Source organism: Symphalangus syndactylus, chromosome 18, assembly GCF_028878055.3.
Source record: "Symphalangus syndactylus isolate Jambi chromosome 18, NHGRI_mSymSyn1-v2.1_pri, whole genome shotgun sequence".
NCBI classification, from domain to species: domain Eukaryota; kingdom Metazoa; phylum Chordata; class Mammalia; order Primates; family Hylobatidae; genus Symphalangus; species Symphalangus syndactylus.
In genome coordinates, this window is record NC_072440.2 from 25,981,684 (window position 1) to 26,005,888 (window position 24,205).

Below are 24,205 nucleotides of genomic sequence, written 5' to 3' on the forward strand. Positions count from 1 at the left end.
TTACATTTGGGGATGATATAGTTACTCAGACTGACTTTGTCTGGGAGTCTGTTCCTCTTAGGCTGTTAAGCACATTTTTATTAAGTAGCTTTTGTTATTTTAACATCTTTTATTGTAGGGTGGACTGGGAAGGTTTCTCTGGCAAAGTATTACCATATTTTAATTAGTTTGATGCCACTAAATTTAAGGTGCACCGTATAATGATATACTATAGTAACTATTCAAATTTGTATCATTTGTAGGATATATCCTTATTTCAGAGATGTAAAACTGTGTGTGTATTGGGGCAGTTTTTATAGTGAGTGAAATGGGGAATTTGAGAAGTAGTCTGAAGGTGGGAGAGAAATGAGTCATGCCATTTAGAAGAAGTGGTGACCAGGTAAGAAGGAACAGCAGCTGTAAAGGACAACCAAAGCTAGTTAAAGAAGGCCAATATGACTGGAGCAGAGGAAACATGGGGAAAGCAAAGTGGTAGTGAGGCCTCATTGTGGAGAGCCTTGTGGATCATCCATAAGGACTTTGACTTTAATGCTGAGTGAGATGGGAAGTTACTGGAGGTTTGAGCAGAGGAGCGATTTGATCCTTGCAACAGGATCACTTGGTCTGCTGCGTTAAGAATAGATTGTAGGAGGCAGGGATGGAAGCAGGAAAATAGAATCAGGCAGCCTTTGAAGGCTGTTGCAGGTAATCCAGATGAGAGATATTGGTGGCTTGGACCAGAGTTACAGTGGTAGAGATTACGAAAAGCACTTGGATTCTGGATTTCTTTTGAAGGCAAAACTGACAAGATTTGCAGATTTGCTTATGAATTCCTATGGAGTGTGAGAGAAATGAGAAATCAGATTATTCAGGTCAAAGCAACTGTATTGTTACCATTTACAGAAATGTGGAAGCCTTCAGGAGAAGTTGAGGAAGGCAAATCAGATGATCAATTTTGGATTATATTGAGAAGCCTGTTAGGCATTATGAGAAGATTAATAGAGAGAGCAACTGAGTAAAAAAGTCTAGAGACCAGGCAAGAGGGCCCAGTTGGAGTTATGTGTATGCATGCACACGTATGCATGTATTACGTAGGGCATGTATGCGTGTGAGTTTATCGTTTGATTCTTGCATTATTGACTGTTGCTTCAGAATTCCATTTTTCCCCCTTGTGTTTAGTCTGTGATTTTATTATTAGAGGTTTTCTTCAAATGTCTGATGAGCTTTGGCTCTCCTTAACAATGAGATATAAGGAGAGATTAAGCAGCTAGCTTCTACAGAGGACTTTTGTGAGGGAAGGAAGAATAGAGTTGACCAATGGTGTATTTTTAAGTATCATTTTTGTTTTTTAACTTTTTATTTTGAAATCATTTCACAGAGAAAAGTTGCAAGAATAATGTAGGTAACTCCTGTTAAGTACCTAGGTTCAGAATATTATGTAAATGATGTAGTGTTTTTCTCAGGGTGTCACATCAGAGACATAGATAGTGGTCCCTCATTTGACAGTAACTTCAAGAATCCAGCAAAGGGCCAAGGGGTTGTCTAGTTTTTCTGCTTTGTAATTTCTGTATCTCCTTGAAACTAGAAGGTAAGGTCCAGGGAATATACGTTAAGACTGTGTAAACAATAAGATACCATCTCACACCTGTCAGAATGGCTATCATTAAAAAGTCAAAAAACAACAGATGCTGGTGAGGTTGCAGAGAAAAGGTAACACTTACATACTGTTGGTGGGAGCATAAATTAGTTCAACCATTGTGGAAAGCAGTATGGCGATTCCTCACAGAGCTAAAAGCAAAACTACCATTCAACCCAGCAATTCCATTACTGAATATATATACCCAGAGGAATATAAATCCTTCTGCCAGTGAGCCGAGATCGCGCCACTGCACTCCAGCCTGGGTGACAGAGCGAGACTCCGTCTCAAAAAAAAAAAAAAAAAAAAAAAAAAAATCCTTCTGCCATAAAGACACATGCACTCGAATGTTCATTGCAGCACTGTTCACAATAAAAAAAAAAAAAAAGACATGGAGTCAACCTAAATGTCCATCAATGACAGATTAGATAAAGAAAATGTGGTACATAGACACCATGGAATACTATGCAGCCATAAAAAAGAGTTGAGATCACGTCTTTCGCAGGAACGTGGATGAAGCTGGAGACTATTATCCTTAGCATAGTAATGCAGGAACAGTACCACATGCTCTCACTTATAAGTGGGAACTAACTGGTGGGAACTCATTAACACAAAGAAGGGAACAATGGACTCTGGGGTCTACTTGAGGGTAGAGGGTGAGAGGAGGGAGAGGAGCAGAATAGATAACCGTTGGGTACTGGGTTTAATACCTGGGTGATAAAACAATCTGTACAACAAACCCCTATGGTAAGAGTTCACCTGTGTAACAAACCTTCACATGTACCCCCGAACCTAAAATAAAAGTTAAAAAAAAATAACAGACTGTAAAAATCTTATTCCCTCATCATCCTTTTCTCTAATTTAGCAATTATTTATGATGCCTGCCCCACTCAATCTTAGTTTAATAATGTTTGTGAAGTAGTGATTTTTTTAATGCTGCAAACATTGCAGAGTTTATCAGCTAGCATATTGCTATTAAAAACTCAACAAAACACAGTCTTTTTTTTTGTCCCATTTAATAACATAGGGGACTTACCTGTTTCTGCTTAATATTGAATGTGTTATAATCCATTACTGTACTTATATATTTTGATGATCAAAATTGTCCTAGATTTGGCTAATGGAAGCACCTTCGAGCTGATTTCTTGGTCCTTTTGGCATACCTGTGTGGCTTTTTTTTTTTTTTTTTAAGTACTTACTTTCAAGCTCAAGATTTTCCGGATTCATCTTATCTTATACCTCCCTTGCCCCAGTCCTGGACCATTTCTCTGAGGAGCCTTGCTTGCTTTGGATGGAGAAATAGTATCAGAGAGGGGGTAGGGAGTGAGAGTTTCACTACTCAATATGGGCTTTGCCTTGATCTTTCTGTTTTGAACCCTTTTCCTCAGCTTTCTTTGATAGTGCTTACTTTAGGGGTTCTTTCAATTCAACATATCCAAATAGAAAACCTCTAGTAGAAGACTAGAAGGGTAATTTGGTTATTTTTAGGGATGGCGTCTAAGCAGACTAATTGCTTCTTACTTTTAATCAGTTCTTCTGTTTATAGCTTCAGAGGAATCTAGTGTTTGAAGTTGCTGATTCTCATTCTTTTTATTCTTTCTGTGGTTCTTTGACACTAATAAGATTACATCTTATCCTGTCCTCCCTCACTGCACACTTAGATTTCCCTAGTCACCTGTGACATCTTAATGTGCTCATTTGCTTTCAGATATCTAAAATTTGATTGAATTCTCTTTTTTTGTTGTGCTTTTTCCTCTTTTCTTTTGTTTTTTTTTTAGAGGCAGAGTCTTGCTCTGTCACCCAGGCTGGAATGCAGCAGCACGATCTTGGCTGACTGCAACCTCCGCTCTCAGGGTTCAAGCAATTCTCCTGTCTCAGCCTCCCAAGAAGCTGGGATTACAGGTGCTGCACCACCACACCTGGCTAATTTTTCTATTTTTAGTAGGGACGGGGTTTTGCCGTGTTGGTCAGGCTGGTCTCGAACTCCTGACCTCAGGTGATCTGCCCGCTTCAGCCTCCCAAAGTGCTGGGATTACAGGCATGAGTCACTGTGCCCGGCCTCTTCCTTCTAATCTTCTTATTTCTAGTTTAATGCCTTTTTTTATCTTTTAAGTGGGGTTTGTTAAGTCAAGGTGAATATATCAATCTGCCACCATATTTACCCACAGGTCTTACGTATTTTTAAATGAACTTTTTTTCCTTTAACAAAAGTATTATGTATGATTTATGGAAAATACAGGTAAGCAAATGAAAACAATTAGCTCTACTCATATAGTTTAGAGGTAGTTACTGTTAATCCTTGATGTGATTTTTTTTATGTATACAAACTTGCTTATTAAAATAGCTGGATAATATTCCATGGAGTAGGTATCATATTAGGCTTTTTGTTGTTGTCGTTTGTTTGGTTGGTTTTGTTTTTTGTTTTTTTTTTTTTTTTACATCTTACTAGACCTTTACTCTCATTGAAGTGACCTTCTATGAACTTATTTGTGCTATATATCATTATGGTCGGGACATGAGGGTAAGCAATAAGGCAGTTACAAACCCCCAGAAATTTTTAGAAATAACACTAAGAGATTTTAAAGACTGAGCTAGAGGAGATTTTGATAGTATCATAGTTCATGTCTTTCATGAACTGGGATGTAGTTTCATGGAAACACAACTGAGAGAGTAGAAAACCTAACCAATTTTACCGTATTTTATCTAAAAAAAAAAAAAAAAAGACTATTACTGTGTCACATACAGACTTTCAACCTGCCCTGTCTTCAGCCCAGCTGTACCCTTGATGTTATGGATGAGAGAAAGCCAAGTAAGGGGAGAGCCAATAAGCAGTATCAAAATGAGGCCAAGACATTTAGAAATTTACTTACAAAGATGGTTTACAAGAGAATACAGACTTCAGAAGAACCAACTCTCCAAATAAAAATGCTGTCAGTTTTAAAGGGGGGAAAATAAGATTCCAAAGTTACCATCTAATCTCTACATAGTAGGAAAAACAACAGTTTTTCATACTTTGCATATGATTATCATATCTGCAAAAGTTATCATGTATCTTCAGATAACACCTTTGCAGAAGTCAAGGACATAGGGAGTCAGTAGTTAAAGGAACAGCTCAAGGTTTTGTTAATTTGGGAATTTGGGGGACTTTAAAACTAATGAGATGACTGGATTTTTTTTTCCCCCATCTCAGAGTACAAAGTATTTTTTCCCCTTGACTTTTGAATGTGTTGTGCAGGCTTTTCCATAGTTACACAGAACAAGGCATCAGTTTTGCCTCCAAGGAAGGGCATTATGCATGGAAAAGAAAAACCGAAGTATTTTTCGCTGTCTCCAGTGTTGTTTGAGGGAGTTCCCTGACTAGCAGAAGTATTTTACTATCCAGTTCTGATGGTTTTGATATATCCAACAAGTTATCATTTTGATTACCTAACTACCTTTGCTCTAGTTTCTTATTTTCAAGCCTTTAAATCGGATAAGAAGCATGTGTGAATAGGTGGGAGTTAGAGGTTAAAATTTTAGATAAGGTGGCCAAAGGAAGGGATTCACTTGAGTCAAAACCTTAAGGAAGCTAAACAATGAATATATTTGGAGGAGAGTATTCTAGGAAGAGGAAAGAGCGGCTCTGAGGTTAAGTCAGGGGTATAGAATTTGTCATGGAGAGCATTGAAGGACTTTGAACAGAGGAGTGACATGATTTGGTTTTCCTTTTAATAATCAATCTGTTATATATACTAAACACATGGTAATAGATAGTGATAGGTGCAAAAAAAATCACGATTCCTATGCTCTTCTTATATCCTAACAGAGTTGGGATACGGTTATCTGAAGCCCAGTGTTACAAATTGGAATCAAGAAAACAACCTCTTTAACTCACCATTTAATTCATCTACAACTTAAAATGTTTTATGCTGCCAGATTATCTAAAACATGTTTCTTTTGTCCACCTTTGTTTGTGTTTTTATGTTAAATAAATAATCCCTATGAATTGATAGACAGATGTTTTAGAGAAGCTTGTATTGTTTCAAAACTAAATTAGTGTTTTTTAAAACTTGATTTTTTATTGAATAAAAAATAGGTTTTTTAAAGTATATAGCTGACATTTGAGTGCTTTTACTATTCTAAAGATCGCTTAAAATGCTTTCACTATTTGCACATACAAAATGTGGATTATCACATTCTGTCCTCTCAAAAATCCAGTGAAATAAGTTTTATTATTACCCCCACATTCGTAGATAAGGAATTGGAACTTCAGAGAGTTTAAATTGCCTAAGGTTACAAAAGTTTATATACCATCTCTGATCTTTGATAGGCTGGAAAGTAACATAAGCAAGTTCTGTATATGAATATACTGATTCCAAGGAAAGCTAAATTGGTAATTGTTGAAAAAGAAAAAAAAAGCCTAATATTAAGCCCCAAGCAGGAAAACAAGTATCTAAAAGAACAGACCTTTGGCAAGTTTTAAGAAAAGGGACCCCAGGAACAGTGTAATTTTCAAAGGATATGTTAATCGTGGTATTCACCCTGTTTTGTGAAAATGCCTCAGGAGCCATTTGGTGAGAGTGACAATGATCTTGAGGGGAAAGAAAATGGTAGGGCTCTTCTTCCTTCCCCATTCCCATACATTTTAAAAATATGTAAGTATTAAAGTTAAGATTTGGGAAGGTGGGGCAGCAGCACAGGGTTCTATCACTTAAAACGAAAATTGGGAAAACATTACACTAAATTTGGTGCTACTGGTCACTAAAAGTCTTTTCACTCTCTTTATTTTGATCCCATGCTGAAACTTTTATATTTGATTTTTCTGGATAGGATTCTTAAAAGGAGCACATTTACCAGAAAATTGAAATGTCTGGTTATCATGGCATTTGTTCTTTGCTATAAATCATTAAATTGTCAGTATGGTATGTTCATTGATACATTCCTAAATCTCTTAGAAGCATCGTAGGTTAGACTTAAGAGTCTCTCTATGTCTGGGGCACTGACAAGATGTAGTTTCTAGATTTGCAAAACTTTGTTTACATGCCTTGGACTGTGGGTATTTTCCCAGGATCATACCATGTATGTTAGGTACTGGATATAGCTAGTTGGCCTCCATTAACACCTCAGTCCTCATTGTGTCATTAGCCTGCCCAGTGGATGATAATCTCATGTAGTCTATTAGGCTCCCTCAAATAGACTACATGAGATTATTAGACTCATGTAGTCTATTAGATTATTAGACTCCCTCTAGTAGAAGAAGGCATAGGAGCTTTCTTCTACTAGTTTCATAGTTTTAGGTCTTATATTTCAGATTTTAATTCACTTTCAATTGAATTTTGCATATGGTGAGAAGTAAGCATTTAATTTCATTCTTCTGCATGTGGATATCTGTTTTTCCTAACACTATTTGTTAAAGAGACTGTCTCTCTAGTAGAGGGAGTCTAATAGACTACATGAGACAATCATCCACTGGGCAGGCTAAATTCATTATTAGTAAGGCTAAATTCATTATTCTTCAGATTGGATTAGTGCCTAAAATCATTTATTTTTAACTGACTTTTGTGATGTACTAAGAGAACAGCTCTTCTACTTGATTAAGCTGTGGGTTCTACTGTCAGGTATTTTCATTACAACTTTATTTCACCAAACTATAACTGCAGCAGGACGAACCGCAGACAAAACTCAGACACCGAATTATAGAAGGAAGGGCTTTATTCAGCTGGGAGCATCAGCAAGCTACTGCCTCAAAATCCGAGCTCTTCCAGTGCACAATTTCTGTCCCTTTTAAGGGCTCACAACACTAAAGATTTCACATGAAAGGGTCGTGACTGATTTGAGCAAGCAGGGTGTATGTGACCGGGCTGCATGCACTGGTGGTCAGAGAGAAACAGAGAAGGTCAGGGAGTTTCACAGTGTTCTTCTATACAATGTCTGGAATCTATGAATAACATCAGTTTTTAAGTTATGAGTTGCTTTTTAACTACTGGGTTTAGGCCAGGCAGGCCCAGGTCCAGTTTTGGGCCTGGCACTGAGCTGCCTGTCTTTGGTTTTACTTCCTTGTTGTTTTTTCTTAGAACAGGTACTGAGTATAAAATAATATGAGAGGGTCTTTCTCTTCCTTCATAACAATGATTAAGATTGACAGCCAGCTCTTTTATTTTAAAGTAACATTTTTTTTTTACATTTAAAAAAATTTAATTTTAAAAGTTGACATGTAACATGTATTTATTGTATACAACGTGCTTTTTTGAAGTATATATACATTGAGAAATGGTTAAGTCTAGCTAACAAATATATTACCTCACATAGTTACCATTTTTGCAGTGAGAATACTGAGCATCCACTCTCAGCATTTTTCAAGAACATAGTATGTACTCATTAACTATAGTCACCATGTTGTACAATTTGTCTCTTAAACTTAATCCTCCTATCTAACCTTAAGTATGTGTCCTTTAACCAACATCTCCCTAACCCTCCTCACCTGCTAAACACTCCAGACTCTGGTAACTACCATTCTACTCTATACTTCCATGAGATCAACTTTTCTAAGATTCTACATATGAGGGAAATAATGCGTTGTATGTCTGTGCCAGGCTTGTTTCATTTAATGCCCTCCAAATTCATTCATATTGTCAAAAATGACAGTATTTTCTTCTTTTAAATTCCTGAATCAGTCAGATTTGGTGGCTCATGTCTATAATTCCAGCACTTTGGGAGGTCCAGACAGGAGGATCACTTGAAGCCAGGACTTCAAAGACAGCTTGAGCAGCATAGCATAGCAAGACCCTGTCGCTACAAAAAAATTTAAAGAAGGAGCTAGGCATGGTAGAATGTGTCTCTAGTCCTAGCTACTGAGGAAGGTGGGGCAGAGGATCACTTCACCCCAAGAGTTCAAGGTTGCAGTGAGCTATGATCATGCCACTGCTCTCCAGCCTGGGCAACAGAACAAGACCCTGTGTCTTAAAAAAACAACAACAAAAAAATGGCTGCATAGTATTCCATTGTGTTCATATACTATATTTTCTTTATCCAGTCATCTGTTAGTGGACATTGAGGTTGATTCCATATCTTGGCAGTTGTGAATAGCTATAATAAAAGTAGGAAGTACAGATGTCTCTTCGACATATTGATTTTATTTACTTTACATATATACCGAGGAGTGGCATTACTGAATTATATGGTGGTACTATTTTTAATTTTTCGAGGAACCACCATGGTGTTTTCCTTAGTGGCTCTACTAATTCACATTACCAACAAGTGTAGGAGGATTCCCTTTTCTCCACACTCTTGCCAACACTTAACTCTGTTTTGTCTTTTTGCTAATAGCCATTCCAACAGGAGATAATATCTCATTATGGTTTTCATTTGTATTTGCCTGATGATTTATGACATTGAGCATTTTTTCATATACCTGTTGACAATTTATATGTTTTCTTCTGAGAAACGTTTGTTCAGGTGTTTGTGCATTTTTTTAATTGGGTTTTCTTGTTATTGAGTTGGGTTCCTGATATCTTTCAGATATTAATCCCTTATCATATACAGAGTTTGCAGATATTTTCTCCCATTCTGTGGGTTTTCTCTTCACTTTGTTGATTGCTTCTTTTGCTGTACAGAAGCTTTTTAGTTTGTTGAAATCTCATCTATTTTTTATTTTGTTGCCTATGCTTTTGAGGTTTCATTCAAAAAATTCTTGCCAGATCAACGTCATGGAGCATTGCTCCTGTGCTTTGTTCTACTAGTTTCATAGTTTTAGGTCTTATATTTGTCCTTTCCCCATTGTGTGTTTTTCACATCTCTGTCAAAAATTAGTTGGTTGTAAATGCACGGATTTATTTCTGGGCTCTATTCTATTATAATGGTCTGTGTGTCTATTTTTATGCTAGTTACCTGTTGATTTGATTCCTATAGTTTTGTGTAGTATATTTTGAAGTCAGGTAGTGTGATCCCCTCCAGCATTGTTCTTGCTCAAGATTCCTTTGGCTATTTGGGGTCTTTTGTGGTTCCACATGAATTTTAGGATTACCTTTTCTGTTTTTATGAAAAATGTCATTGGTATCTTAAGAAGGATTGCATTGAATCTGTAGATTGCTTTGGGTAGTGTAGACATTTTAACAGTACAGTCATGTGTCACACAGTGATGTTTCAGTCATCAGCATACCACTTCTTTTTTTTTTTTTTTTTTTTTTTTTTTAGACCAAGTCTCACTCTGTCACAAGGCTGGAGTGCAGCGGCGCAATCTCGGCTCACTGCAACCTCTGCCTCTCAGGTTCAAGCAATTCTCCTACCTCAGCCTCCCGAGTAGCTGGGACTACAGGCGTGCGCCACCATGCCCAGCTAATATTTTTATTTTCAGTAGAAGTGGGGTTTCACCATGTTGACCAGGATGGTCTCAATCTCTTGACCTCGTGATCCGCCTGCCTCAGCCTCCCAAAATGCTGGGATTACAGGCATGAGCCACCACGTCTGCCCAGCATACCACTTCTAAGCCAGTAATCCAGTAAGGTCATAATGGGGCTGAAAATTTTCTATCACCTAATGATGTTGTAGCCATCATAAGACCACAGCTTAATGTATAACCATTTCTATTTTTAGATACACAAATAGTTACCCTTGTATAATAATTGTCTACAGTATTCAGTAGAGTAACATGCCATCCAGGTTTGTAGCTTGGAAGCAATAAGCTATACTGTATAGCTTAGGTGAGTAGTAGGAGTAGTAGGCTGTACCATCTGGATATGTATAGCTGACGAAATCACCAAACAGCATATTTCTCAGAACATATCCCCACTGCTAAGTGACACAAGACTGTATAAATTCTTCTAATTCATCAACATGGGATGTCATTCCATTTATTTTTGTCTTCTATTTCTTTCTTGAATGTTTTACAGTTTTCAGTGTAGAGATCTTTCACTTCCTTGGTTAAATTTATTCCTAAGTATTTTATTTTCTTTTTGTAGCTATTCTAAATGGGATTATTTTCTTTTTTTTTTCCCCAGATAGTTCACTGTTAGTGTATAGAAACAGTAGTGATTTTTTTATGTTGATTTTGTTCCCTGCAAGTTTTCTGAATTTATTTATTAGTTCTGATAGTATTTTGGTGGAGTCTTTAGGGTTTTCTATATATAAGGGTCATGTAATCTGCAGACAGGGACAATTTAACTTATTTCTTTGTTTTGCTTAATTGTTCTGGCTAGGACTTCTAGTACTATGCTGAATAGAAGTTGCAAGAGTCGGTATTCTTGTCTTGTTCAGGATCTTGGAGGAAAAACTCAACTTTTCCCTGTTCAGTGTATTAGCTGTGAGTTGTTGCATATGGCCTTTAGTGTGTTGAGGTACATTTCCTCTATAACTAATTCGTTGAGTGCTTTTATGAAAGGAGTTGAATTTTGTCCAGTGCTTTTTCTGCATCTATTGATCATAGGGTTTTTGTCCGTCAATTCTGTTAATGTGATGTACCACATTTACTGATTTGTTTGTGTTGAACCATTGTTGGGTCATTGCATCACTTGATCGTGATGTTTAATTTCCATGTATGTGTGAATTTTCCAAAGCTCCTCCTTTTATTGACTTCTAGTTTTATACCATTATGGTCAGAAAAGATACTCTATATTATTTCAGTTTTCTTAAATTTGTTAAGATTTGTTTTGTGGTCTAACATATCTATTGTGAGGAATGTCCCATGTGTAGTTAAGAAGAATAATATATTCTGCAACTGAAATATTCTGTATATATGTGTTAGGCCCATTTGGTCCAGAGTATAGTTTAATTCTGATGTTTTCTTGTTAATTTTCTCTCTAGATGATCCGTCCATTGCTGCAAGTGAGGTGTTGAATTTCCCTACTATTATTGTGTGTGGTAGTCTTTCTCTCCAGATCTGTTAATGTATGCTTTATATATTTAGGTGTTTCAATGTTGGATGCATATTATAATTGTGATATCCTCTTGCTGAATTATCGATATATAATAACCTTTGTCTCTTTTTTACAGTTTTTGACTTTTAAAGTCTATTTCATCTGATAGAAGTATAGCTATTCCTGCTGTCTTTTGGTGTCTAGTTGCATAGAATATCTTTTTAAATCTCTTTACTTTCAGTATGTATATGTTGAAATGAGTCCCTTATAGGCAATATGTAGATGGGTCTTTTTAAAAATCCAACCAGTCACTCTGTGTCTTTTGATTGGAGAATTTAATCCATTTATATTTAAGGTATTTATGTATTGATAGGTAAGGACTTAACTGCTGCCACTGGTTTCCTAATTGTTTTCCATTCTTACTGTCATTGTGGCTAAGTGATTATCTCTAATAGTACATTTGATTCCTTGCTTTATATTTATTTTTTGTATTTATTGCAGGTTTTTGCTTTGTGATTACCATAAGGTTTACAAAAAAATAATTATTTTAAACTGATAACAACCTAAAAATAAACTCTTTTTACTACACTGTCGCTCAATGTTCTGAATTTTTGATGTTACAATTTACATCATTATTGCATATTCTTTACCAAATTTTGAATCCAGGTTTTCAAAGTTTTCTGTTCTTATTCTTTGAATAACCTTTCTACCTGTTTGCCTTTCTCTACTCCCTCTTGAACTCTTATGACTCAAAAATTTGCTTTTAATGCTATCTCATAAATTCCGTAAGCTTTCTTTTATTCCTTTTCAATCTTACTTCTTTTTTTCCTGACCATATATTTTCAAATAACCTGCCTTCAAGTTCACAGATTCTTTTGCTTCTTTGATTTTGCTATTGATGTTCTTTATTGCATTTTTCATTTTATTCATTGTATGTTTCAGCTCCAGTATTTCTGTTTGATTTTCTTTTAATTATTATTTCAATCCATTAATTTTCTCATTCTGGTCATTTGCTATTTTCCTCATTTTGTTCAATGTTTCTGTGTATTTTCTTGAAGTTCATTGAGCTTCCTTAAAATAGCTATTTGAATTCTTTGTTAGACTTTTGAGACATCTCCATCTCTTTTGGGTTTGTCATTGGAAGTTTATTTTGTCTATTTGATAAGGTCATGTTTCCCTGATTGTTCTTGATCCTTCCTGTTGTGCATCTATATCTGCGTGTTGAAGAAATAGGTACTTATTGGAATGTTTGCAGCCTGGCTTTATCTGGCTCTTTATCAGTAAGCCTGTTGTTAGATCCTGGGCAGGTCATCTGGTGTGATCTCTAAGCCCATGACTGTTGCAACTGTTACAGCCTTAGGCTTTCTATACCCAGAATTACCATGGTCAGTATAACGATAGACTAGAATCTGTTGTTACCACGGCTGGCACAGCTCTGGGGTGCATCTGAAAATCATGAGGCCTGTTACTGAGGCTTGACTGAAACCTGAGGCTGCTGTCATCATCCAGCAGTGATGGGAGCCAGAGATTGAGTCCATTTTGTGAGGGCTACAGTTTACCACCTGTCACTGGGATAGGTGAGGAGATTCAGTTCACAGATACCAACCTGGATTCAGTTACCATGAGGGGTCTGCCTGGCACTGGATTTTTACTGTGGCAGGCCCAGTATTAGGGACCAAGGGAAAGTCCTACACTTCTCTCTTTTTCCCCAAGCGGAGGAGATACCTCTGCATTCTGCTGACTAGAATTGTGGGAGGTATGACACAGATACCGTAAAATTATCCTGTCTACCCTCTTCAATGGGTATTTTCTTATTAATATGCCATAAACAGGTATTGTGAACTTTCACTTGGTTTTCTTAGCTCTTTTGAAGATGTGTTCATGCATGGATAGTTATTCAAAATGATGTTTCTACAGGGGGATGATCGCTGGAGAGTCCTCTTTCTCCATCTGGCTCTGCCTTCTTATAACATTAATTTGTTTCATTACAAAAGTAATGTCTATCCATTATCAAACTCTTACCAAATACAAAAATTTCTAAAGAAGAAAACCAGTTGTAATTCTAACACTAAGGGCCAACCACTTTTTGCATTTTGTTCAATTTTTATGTTTTTCACTTAAAAAAACTTTTGTAAAATTTTGAAGTAATTGTACATTCTTAAAATCTTGTAAAAATAGAGTAGATGGGTTCCATTTATTCATCTGGTTTCCATCTATGGTCTGATTTTACATAGCTATAGTAAAATATCAAAAACAGGAAATTAGCATTGGTACAACTCACCTTAATTTATATTTTACCAGTTTTACATATACTCATCTGTGCATCTGTGTAGTTCTATGCAATTTTATCACTTAGGTTCTTGTAACAATCATCACAATCAAATTACAGAACTGTTTTATCGCCCCAGAGATTTCTTATGCTACCTTTTTTTTTTTTTTTTTTTTTTTTTGCAGACAGTCTCACTTCTGGAGTGCTATGGCACAATCTTGGCTCACTGCAGCCTCTGCCTCTCTGGTTCAAGTGATCCTCTGGACTCAGCCTCCCAAGTAGCTGGGACTACAGGCATGCACCACCATGCCCAGCTAATTTTTGTATTTTTGGTAGAGATGGGGTTTCGCCGTGTTGACCAGGCTAGTCTTGAACCCTGAGCTCAAGCTATCTGCCCGCCTCAGCCTCCCAAAGTGCTAGGATTACAGGCGTGAGCTACCACGTCCAGCTTCTTATGCTACCTCTTTATAGTTACAACTTTCTCCCTTCATTCTACTCTCTAATCCCTAACCACTGGAAACCACTAAGCTGTTCTGCAGTCTTATAATTTTATTATCTTGAGGATTTTATAAAAGTGGAATCATACAGTATATAGCTTTTTGAGATTGGCTTATTTCACTCAGCCTAATTTCCTTGAGAATCCACTAAGTTGTTGAATGTATCAAAAATTGGTTCCTTTTTATTGCTGAGTAGTATTCCATCTCTATACCACGATTTAGGCATTCACCAGTTGAAGGACATTTGGGTTGTTTCCAGTTTGGGGCTGTTAGAAATAAAGCTTTTATGAATATTTTTCTGTATGTTTTTGTGTGGACATTAGTTTTCTGAATTTTATGCTCAGCATTCAATAAAGAGGATCACCTGGAACCAGAAACCACATTAGGTATTTTAGCAGAAAGTGTTTAATATAGGAAATTGTTCCAACAGTTGTGGGAGAAGTGAAAGAATAAAAGAAAAACATTGAGGTAATACAGAAGTGATAATTGCAAGGACTAGCTTCTAATTCTTAGACTACAAGAACAAAGGGAAGTGGTTTGGGTTATCAGAACCTGTAAGTATCGAGGGATGGGATAGTCCTGCAGAGGTGGACTCAGAAGAAAAGTTGCTGCCTGCTGGTGTTCGTATCATTACCTTAGGACCCTCCTGGAATGAGGCTTAATGAACCTCTGAGCTGAAAGGGCCACCTAGCTAATGAGTACTTCCGGAACTTAGAGAAAGGATCTCTGAAGAGTTGAGGCTCAGCTGGAGAGGGTTGCTCTTTATCTGCTATTCTTATCTCTGAAGCTTAAAGGAAGTGCTTTGTGCAGCTGGGTCTCAGACAGCTAGAAGGGGGATTATAGCTCATGTATCTTATACTCTAATATCCCACTAATCTGTAAAGGAAATGTTGTGGAGCGACACTTCATACAACTAAGAAGTGGCCCATGCGTAGCTGGTACTGGCACCTCTGAGGTATCTAGATGAAGCTGATCCAGGGAGTTTTAAAAGAACCTTTTGAGTTGAACTGACTGCCACTGCCCGGGCTAAGGGCTTTTGCTGGGCAGATGCTGATGGAAACAGTATGCAGACAGCAAGGTGCAAGTTCCTTCTATCTTGTTCCTGGCTTCTAATCCTTATCTAATGTCCTACATTGACAGAACCTAATAAAAGGGGGCTGGCAGAGGAGGAATATAGTTTGCAGCATCCCAGTTCCGGTAGCACAAACCAGTATATAGAAGGGTGGATTTAAGAGAGATAATAGATTGTTAAGTGGCATTCTTATCATCAAAATCCTTTTTTCTTTTGAGGAATTCCCCACTATGTGAGTGGAAGGTCTCCTTCAAATGATCTGTAAAGACCAGATACTTAATTGCTTCCTCTATCCTACAATCTCCTATCTTGTTAACTCCCCTTAGTCAGCATATGGGCATATGAATTAGGCCTAACCTATCAGACTGTTGCGCTGTCCTTCTCTACCCCCCCTTTTCCTTGTTTTCCTCTCCAACCTTACTTTGATTCTATAACAGGACCAATATAGAGAATCAAGAGACAGGAAGTTTTTCTTCTGATAGTGCTGGCAGCAGGAGCATGCAGTTTCCAGTAGAAGCAGTGCCAGTAGTGGCTTACAAGGTCCAGAAGTGGAGGCAGTCCTGTCCATACAAATGGCACCTGTGGTGCAATCCCAGCAGGGGTTTTTGTTGCCTAGTCTACCTTGGTGCCTTTCCATTTTCTGATCTCAGTTCTTTGTATTTCTTAGCAATATGAACTGCCTAATACCTTCTAAATGAATTCCTTCTTGAGTGAGCAAGAATCAATTTCTGTGGCTTACAATTTAGAGCACTGATTGATTCATCTTGTTTGAACCTAATAGGATTTATTTAACTGTCTTGTTGAGTAAAGAAATTCTAATATTTTGTGTTTATTTGTAAAAACAAAAAAGAGATGCTAGACTTAGACAATTTTAAGTCTTTAGCCTTCACAAGTGTTTGGCAGGATATTTGGAAATTATCAGATATCCTACTGTCAGGGTAGAATAGGGTCAAATCTCTATTGTGATGGTGGTGCTAAATGTCTGTAACTCTAACAGAAAAATCAGCCCACCATTTTTCTGACTGGTAGAACCTGGGAAAGTTACTTGCTTTAACCAGGGCTATTAGAAAGCAAGTTGAAAACTTGAAAAAGGAGAGAGCTAGAGGAAGGAATCTCAAAATTGTATATATAAACTTCAAGTCTCTGGTTGACTCCTGAACCATGCATGTGTGCACCTGACTGAGAGCAGTCTGAACCATGATCTCAGTCACTGTCCATCATGGCAGAGATGTGAGAGAGCTAAAACTCCGTTAAAGAAAACCTGCCATCATTTTAGGTGTAGGAACCAGGCAAAAGAACCTAGATAGTAAGGAGATAATACTAAATTACAGTGCATGAGAAAGAGAACCTAAAATTCTGAGTATAAAACTCTGGGCCACGTGCGGTGGCTCACGCCTGTAGTCCCAGCACTTTGGGAGGTCGAGGCAGATGGGTTGTGTGAGTCCAGGAGCTCGAGACCAGGGCCTCGGCAACATGGCAAGACCTTGTTTCTACAAAAAATACAAAAATTATCCAGGCGTAGTGGCATGCATCTGTGGTCTCAGCTACTCCAGAGGCTGAGGTGGGAGGATCATGTGAGCCCAGGAGGCAGAGGTTGCAGTGAGCCAAGATTGCACCACTCCAGCCTAGGTCACAAAGTGCGACACTGTGTCCAAAACAAAACAAAACAAAAAAAACACTGCTTATGTGTCTTTACCAGACCACCCTGGGCAACATAGCAAGTTTGGGCCCTAGCCTTCTGAGTGCCAAGAAGGGGAAAGAGGCCTTAAATATGAAGACTTTTCTTTATCTGCTTCCCTTCACCCCCATCCTCCATAGCACCCTGTACCCTATTCTCTGTAAGAATGTCTGATTTAGTCTGTCCAGAGAGTGGAGAGTGGGGACTCTAATGTTACTATATGGAGGTATGGGCATGTGGGGTTTCAGGGGTCTAGTTGCACCTTTTAATGACTCAATCAGTTCGGTCTCAGCTCCATCCATGCCTTAACCTCTAATGCTACCTGATGCCTCCAGTTCCTTTACTTCTCCAATGTTATGTGCAAATTGGCTTGATTCTTTTTTGTTCTTTTCCCTTGTAGATTTTTAATTTTCAGTTTTCTCAAGCCTGTGAAACTGGTCCAGTTTTCGCATAGAACTGATGTTTATAGTTTCTTTTGCGTAAACCTAGCACTTGACCCTCCCAGTCGTGAAACTTGAGAAAGTTACATTTGTCTTATCTGAATTCCTTTCTCAGGAAGCCAACCATCAGGCCTCCCAGGTAATATCAAAGAACTGAAAACTTACCAGATCACTGCATCTGGACAATGAGATGCCAGAACTCTTACCTGCCATAAGTGCCTAACCAACCACTTGCTTCCTGTTGAGCAACTCCTTTTCCTTACCCCTCCCTGATTCTTATGTTTCCACACATGGTTATATTTCTTCCCTCCTCTGTAGACCCCTGATTTTAGTTAGTCAGGAAGATAGATTTGAGACTGACCTCCCATCTCAACTTTAGCACCCTATAAAGCCTTCTTCCCTGGCAGTAATTATTGTCTCAGTGATTGGCTTGCTGTGCTGTGAGCAGCAGGACCTGGACCAAACCCCTGGTGTTTTGGTAACACCTGTTAAGTCATTTACCGCATTCCAACTGTGAATTTTGGTGATAAGTTTTTTCTTTTTCTTTTGGACATTTATGTCTCTTTTGTTCCTATAAGGTTATTTTGGTAGGGAGTGGATATAAGTGCCATGGATTTATTCACCTTTTGAAATTTTTTTGTCCTTAACAGTGAATGTTGACATGAGAAAATATGGAACCCACCTTTTTATAGATGTCTTTTTCCTGTAGCATGCATTCTTAGTGGTGGTGATACTTGGTTCTTGAGGAGGGGTGAAATCTTAGATAAAACAATGGTTTATGGCCCCCAAAAATTCTAATGGACAAAAATCTTATCCTCAGTATTTAATTGTGGGGTAGAGGGTGTGGTAATGCAAAAACCTTGAGAAACAGTGTCCTATAGCATTTCCTTTATTCTTGAAATTAATTAACTTTACAGAATATATATTTGTATTGATCTTTCTGTGTCTGTTTTTCCTGGGCATAGTGTGTCTTTCTGTTACGTGTGTTATATTTTCATGTTTGAAAACACCAGCTAAAGTATTTGCTTTATCTCCTTTGATAATCTACATTATTATATTTCTTTCATTTTGTGCTTTTCTCAAATCTGTTTAACATGTCCATGACTTTTTTTTTTTTTTTTTTTTTTTGAGATGGAGTCTTGCTCTATCACCAGGCTGGAGTGCAGTGGCGCCATCTTGGCTCACTGCAACCTCCACCTCCCGGGTTCAAGCGATTCTCCTGCCTCAGCCTCCTGCGTAGCTGGGACTACAGGCACGCGCCACCACACCCAGCTAATTTTTGTATTTTTAGTAGAGACGGGGTTTCACCGTGTTGGACAAGATGGTCTCGATCTCCTGACCTCGCGATCCACCCACCTCAGCCTCCCAAAGTGCTGGGATTACAGGCGTGAGCCATCCATGACTTTTTAAACCTGGCTTTTTGTTGTTGTTTCCCATGTTTTTAACTTTGTTTTTTGTTTTTTTTAACTTAGCTCCATCAGCCCTCTTTTCATCACTTGTCACCTTAATCCTTCTTTAAACTTTTTAGTCTTTTTTCCTTTAGATCAGGGGTCCCCAAACCCCAGGCCACAGACCAGTACCAGTCCATGGCCTGTTAGGAACCAGGCCACACACCAGGAGGTGAGTGGCAGACAAGCCGACATTACCTCCTGAGCTCTGCCTCCTGTCAGATCAGCAGCAGCATTAGATTCTCATAGGAGCGTGAACCCTATCGTGAACTATGTATGCAAGGGATCTAGGTTGCACGCTCCTTATGAGAATCTAATGCCTGATGATCAAGGTGGAACAGTTTCATCCCGGAACCATTCCCCGCAACCTGTCTTTGGAAAAACTGTCTTCCATGAAACTGATCCCTGGTGCCAAAAAGTTTGTGGACTGCTGCCTTAGATCATATCTTATATTTATCACCTCTCAATGTTTTCCATCTGATTTTGGCCTCTATCCTACATTTGTTTCTTTCTTATAATTACTTCTCAGCACCAAGACAAGGAGGATGAGACCGGTGAGGGACTTACCTCAATCACAAAATTTAAGGAAGCAAGAAAAAACTCAATAATCAAGATAAATATTTTATTGCAATATTTTTTAAAAGGACTAAATTACTGTATAATGAGCAAAATATCAAAATTTTTAATAAAGACAGGATTGATTGTTACTGAATAAAACAATCTGTTATAAGTTTGGGGCACATATGTGTGTATAATATAGTGATGTGAGCTTCATTGCATAATACATCCTCTTAACCAAATCTGTCATTTCCTTTGCCCTGTAGACTCATCTTCTCTCATTTTTTTTTTTTTTTTCACTTTGTTGAGATGTAAAACTTTTGTGTTATTCACAGACTTTCTATACCACTTACAATTCATGCTTTTCTCTTCTGTGCCACCTATGCTTCAGATCATAGATGGTAGAAATGGTTCCCTTGTCTGCATAGGAAGGTGTTTGCCAGAGAAAATGGTGAATTATGAGTTATATGTTCTTTTATTTTTCTAAAGCTTTAATAAGGATATTTAACACAATACAAAATGTAAAACATTTTAAGAAATACTGGCTGGAAATATAATGGGAGTTATCATGGAGTAAAAGTTTAAAACTCCTGGGGTACTTACAGCAATAGACTGATCATCTGCTTTACTTTATTTGGTTCTTTAGATCAGCATTTCCCAATCTTTTTGGCACCAGGGACCAGTTTCATGGAAGACAATTTTTCCATGGAGTGGGTGATGGGGGATGGCTTTGGGATGAAACTCTTCCACCTCAGATCATCAACCATTAGATTCTCATAAGGAGCGAACAACCTAGATCCTTTGTATACACATTCATTGTAGCGTTCATGCTCCTATGAGGATCTAATGCCGCTGCTGATCTGACAGGAGGCAGAGCTCAGGTGGTAATGCTTGCTTGCCTGCTGCTTACTGCCTGCTGTGCGGCCCAGTTACTAACAGCCCATGGACTGGCACGGATTTGTGACCCAGAGTTTGGGGACTCCTGCTTTACATAGCATATGTATGTTTCATTTCCTCCAAGAAGCTATTCTCAGTAATTAGACTTGATTCTTAAGATGCCTGGATGTTTAGAATTCAGTTAAATTTATGATCATTATTTATGAATGTTGGACGTTATCGCTTATGTCTTTCTGTATTTATAATTACTGAAGCAGGATATGCATTGTTTTTCCCTTTTGCTTCTTTCTAGCACACTCTACTTCTCACTGTAGGCTTATTATTGTCCAGCACATACTGATTCAGGACATTTAACTTGAATCCTTTAATCAGTCAGAACCATGATTTCTTATCTTAATCAAGTTGTTTCATAGCCTAAAGAAAATGGTAGAGTTAGTTTATATTCTTTTTGCTAAATAAACTGATGAGATAAAAGGTGGATGTTGTTAAGGGAGGGAGAGAATAAACAATAAACCCTGGGAGGAGTACAAGATGTAAATTCTGTTGAGCAAATAAGTTCACTGTTGTGTTCCCCAGAGCAGATTCTTCTCCCTCCAAGGTTAAGAATCTTTTCAGGAGAGGATATTGACTGACTGTCTCTACTGTATCTGGTGGAAAAAGAGGTGGTAAATGTGATGTATTCCTGTCATAATTTAATTCATTTATTGAGATTAAAAACAAGGATGTAAAACACTCATTTTTTATATTCTTGAGTCAAGAGCACTGAATCAAAAAGTTGACATTTTCACTAAATGTTTACACCTTAATGCAGAGTTTTCTCTAGATAGCTCGTGTAGATCTTACGTAATATTCATTTTATTTTTTCCTTTAGCTGGAACTGCTCCTGGTTGTTACTATCAAAGACATGTAAAAGCCTAGAAGTTAATTTTAGATACTTAAAGGGAAATGTTAACATTTTTATCTTGCTTTGTTAAATTTCATAAGATTTGATAAATGAGATATCAAGAATATTTAATGAAATAAAATTATTAATGGGCATTTACTTTTGAATAATGGAGTAAGAAAAAAGTAGTAAATGTCTACTCTAAAACTTATTTTGGCCTTAAGAAATATATATGCTTTTAGCGTGGCACAATAGCTTGTGCCTGTAACCTCAGCAACATGAGAAGCCAAGGTGGGAGGATTAAGGCCAGGAGTTCGAGACCAGCCTGAGCAACATAGCAAGGCTCCATTTTTTTTTTTTTTTTTTTGAGACGGATGTCTTGCTCTGTCACCCAGGCTGGAGAGCAGTGGTGCGATCTCAGCTCACCGAAACCTCGGCCTCCCGGGTTTAAGCAGTTCTCTGCCTCAGCCTCCCAAGTAGCTGGGATTACAGGTGCCCACCACCACGCCCAGCTAATCTTGGTATTTTTAGTAGAGACAGGATTTCACCATCTTGGCCGGGCTGGTCTTGAACTCCTGACCTCGTGATCCACCCGCCTTGGCCTTCCAAAGTGCCAGGATTACGTGCATGAGCCACCGCGCCCAGCCAGCAAGGCTACATTTTTAAAAAATTTTAAAAATTAGCAGGGCATGGTGGTGTGTGCCAATAGTCCCAGTTGGGAGGTATGAGGATCACCTAAACCCAGGAGTTCAAGGCTGGAGTGAGCCTATGTTCATGCCATTGCACTCCAACCTGGGCAATAGAGCAAGACTCTCACCTCAAAAATAAATAAAAATAAAAGTTATCCTTTTGGTGGTGTTCTCACTAGTTAACTCAAAGCATTTGATGAAAAATATTAGCTCTTTTTAGAAATAGATGTTTGTAGCATATGTGGCAACTCATTTGTAAGAGTAGTGACTGAAATTTGGCTTTTCGTAACTGTGTCTTTGTACATTCTTATCTGAGACATCTTCAGGTAAGTTATTTGAGTAGAAAAATAAAAAGTAACAAGTCTCCCACCAGCACAGAATGAGTCTGTTCATGTTTTGGCTTTGGGGTGTAACACTTCTAAGGATATAATTAGCTTTGCTTTTCATTTTCTACTTTTTCTCCACAGCCTCACGATTTTGATGAATGTCGATTTGATATTAGTGTAAATGATAGTGTTTGGTATCTTCGTGCTCAGGATCCAGATCATAGACAGCAATGGATAGATGCCATTGAGCAGCACAAGGTAAGATCCCTAATGTTTACCTGTCCATGGAGGACTAGGTAAGAGATTGTTGACAATACCTTAAAAAAAAAGTTGACATGTGACATTAGTTACTGAAACATTGAGCATTATTTGGGTGATAAAGATTAAAGCAGTTCATATGTAAATTTTTGAAATAATTTTTATTTTTAACACTTTAGTTGTACTAAGGGTATTTGCTATGATAACTATTATTCGGCTGGGCGTGGTGGCTCACGCCTGTATTCCCAGCACTTTGGGAGGCCGAGGCAGGTGGATCAGCTGAGGTCAGGAGTTCAAGACCAGCCTGGCCAGCATGGTGAAACCCCTTTTCTACTAAAAATAGGAAAATTAGCCGTGCTTAGTGGTGAGCGCCTGTAATCCCACCTACTCAGGAGGCTGAGGCAGTAGAATCGCTTGAATCCGGGAGGCAGAGGTTGCAGTGAGCCGAGATTGGGCTACTGCACTCCAGTCTGGGCAACAGAGCAAGACTCCATCTCAAAAAAAAGATAAATATTTTTCATTGTTAACTAAAACAAAAATATTTCCTTTTTCATAAAACACATTTCAATTTTTTATTTAGGTTTTGCTTCGTAATAAATACCTTTTTAATGATCTAAATAAAAGGATTTTTGAAATAACATTGGATTATAAAACCCTAACTTATAAAAGCTTCAATGTTAATTTTTGTTATAACTATTTGGGTAACTTCTTAGTACGAACATTTGTAAACCAGTTATTCTTTGTAAATGTGAGGCTATCTAATGGTAAACCTATAGAAAGTCTTCTTTATATAAATATATAGGGTACATTCATATAATTTAAAGCTAGTCTTTGACTTCTGTTAATAAATATTAAGTAGACTAAAGAAATACATTAATAAATCTGTATTATTAGCTAATTCAGTAATACCATGATAAAACAAACAGAGAATGTTCTAAATCCACCATGTCATTCTTGAGTATGACTCGAGAGAAGTTTTGCTTGTTTACATACTTGCCTGTACTTGTTCTTTTGAGTTTCACAAAGTTGTAGTTGAATCACCTGTTTTGGTTATTTTTAACAGGCACAAAACACACACACACACACACACACAACACACACACACACACACACCCCTATACCCATACACCCAAGAAAAACCAGTCTGGCTTGAGAAAGAAAAACTAACACGATTGATAAAGAAGTATACGATTGTGAAATCTCACAATTGTGAAATCTCAGGCACTGTTTTGGGTATTTTTAACAAGCACAGAACACACACACACACACCCCTACACGCACACACCCAAGAAAAACCAGTCTCACCTGAGATTTCACAATCGCATACTTCTTTATCAATCGTATTAGCTTTTCTTTCTTGGTTTATTGATTTAAGATTTCTCCCAGCCTAAATAAAATTGACTTTGTTACCTTTCTTTTTTTGTTTGTTTTAGCTTTAGGACTATATATTTAAACTTTAGTGTTAAGTGTTTTAAACATTTTCTAAGTCTTAGTTATCTTGGTAATGTTACTTCAGAAAAGTCTAAATATGGAAAAAATTTATTGTTTTTCTATTATTTAAAAGAGAAATAAGCTAGTATTCAAAAAATCTCAATGCTCTGGAGCCAGGCCATATATGCAGCCTCTGCCATGTATGACATGTGTGAGCTTGGCCATGTTAATTAACCTCTTCTTAGTGTTTATTCTCAGCTGCCATGTTGGTACTTCTGCTAAAAGTAGTAGTAAGACATAAATGAGATAATATT

At 37.6% G+C, this 24,205-nt stretch overlaps 1 protein-coding gene across 2 annotated transcripts in view; it reads left to right on the top strand.

Annotated features, from left to right (window-relative positions):
- Window positions 1–24,205, top strand: part of CERT1 (ceramide transporter 1) — a 140,988-nt gene that overhangs the window by 31,161 nt on the left and 85,622 nt on the right. For both annotated transcript variants that reach the window (XM_055253146.2, XM_063623149.1), the window contains exon 4: window positions 22,344–22,460. In XM_055253146.2, the coding sequence (XP_055109121.2) occupies window positions 22,344–22,460 (117 nt within the window). The remainder of the gene's footprint in view (window positions 1–22,343; window positions 22,461–24,205) is intronic.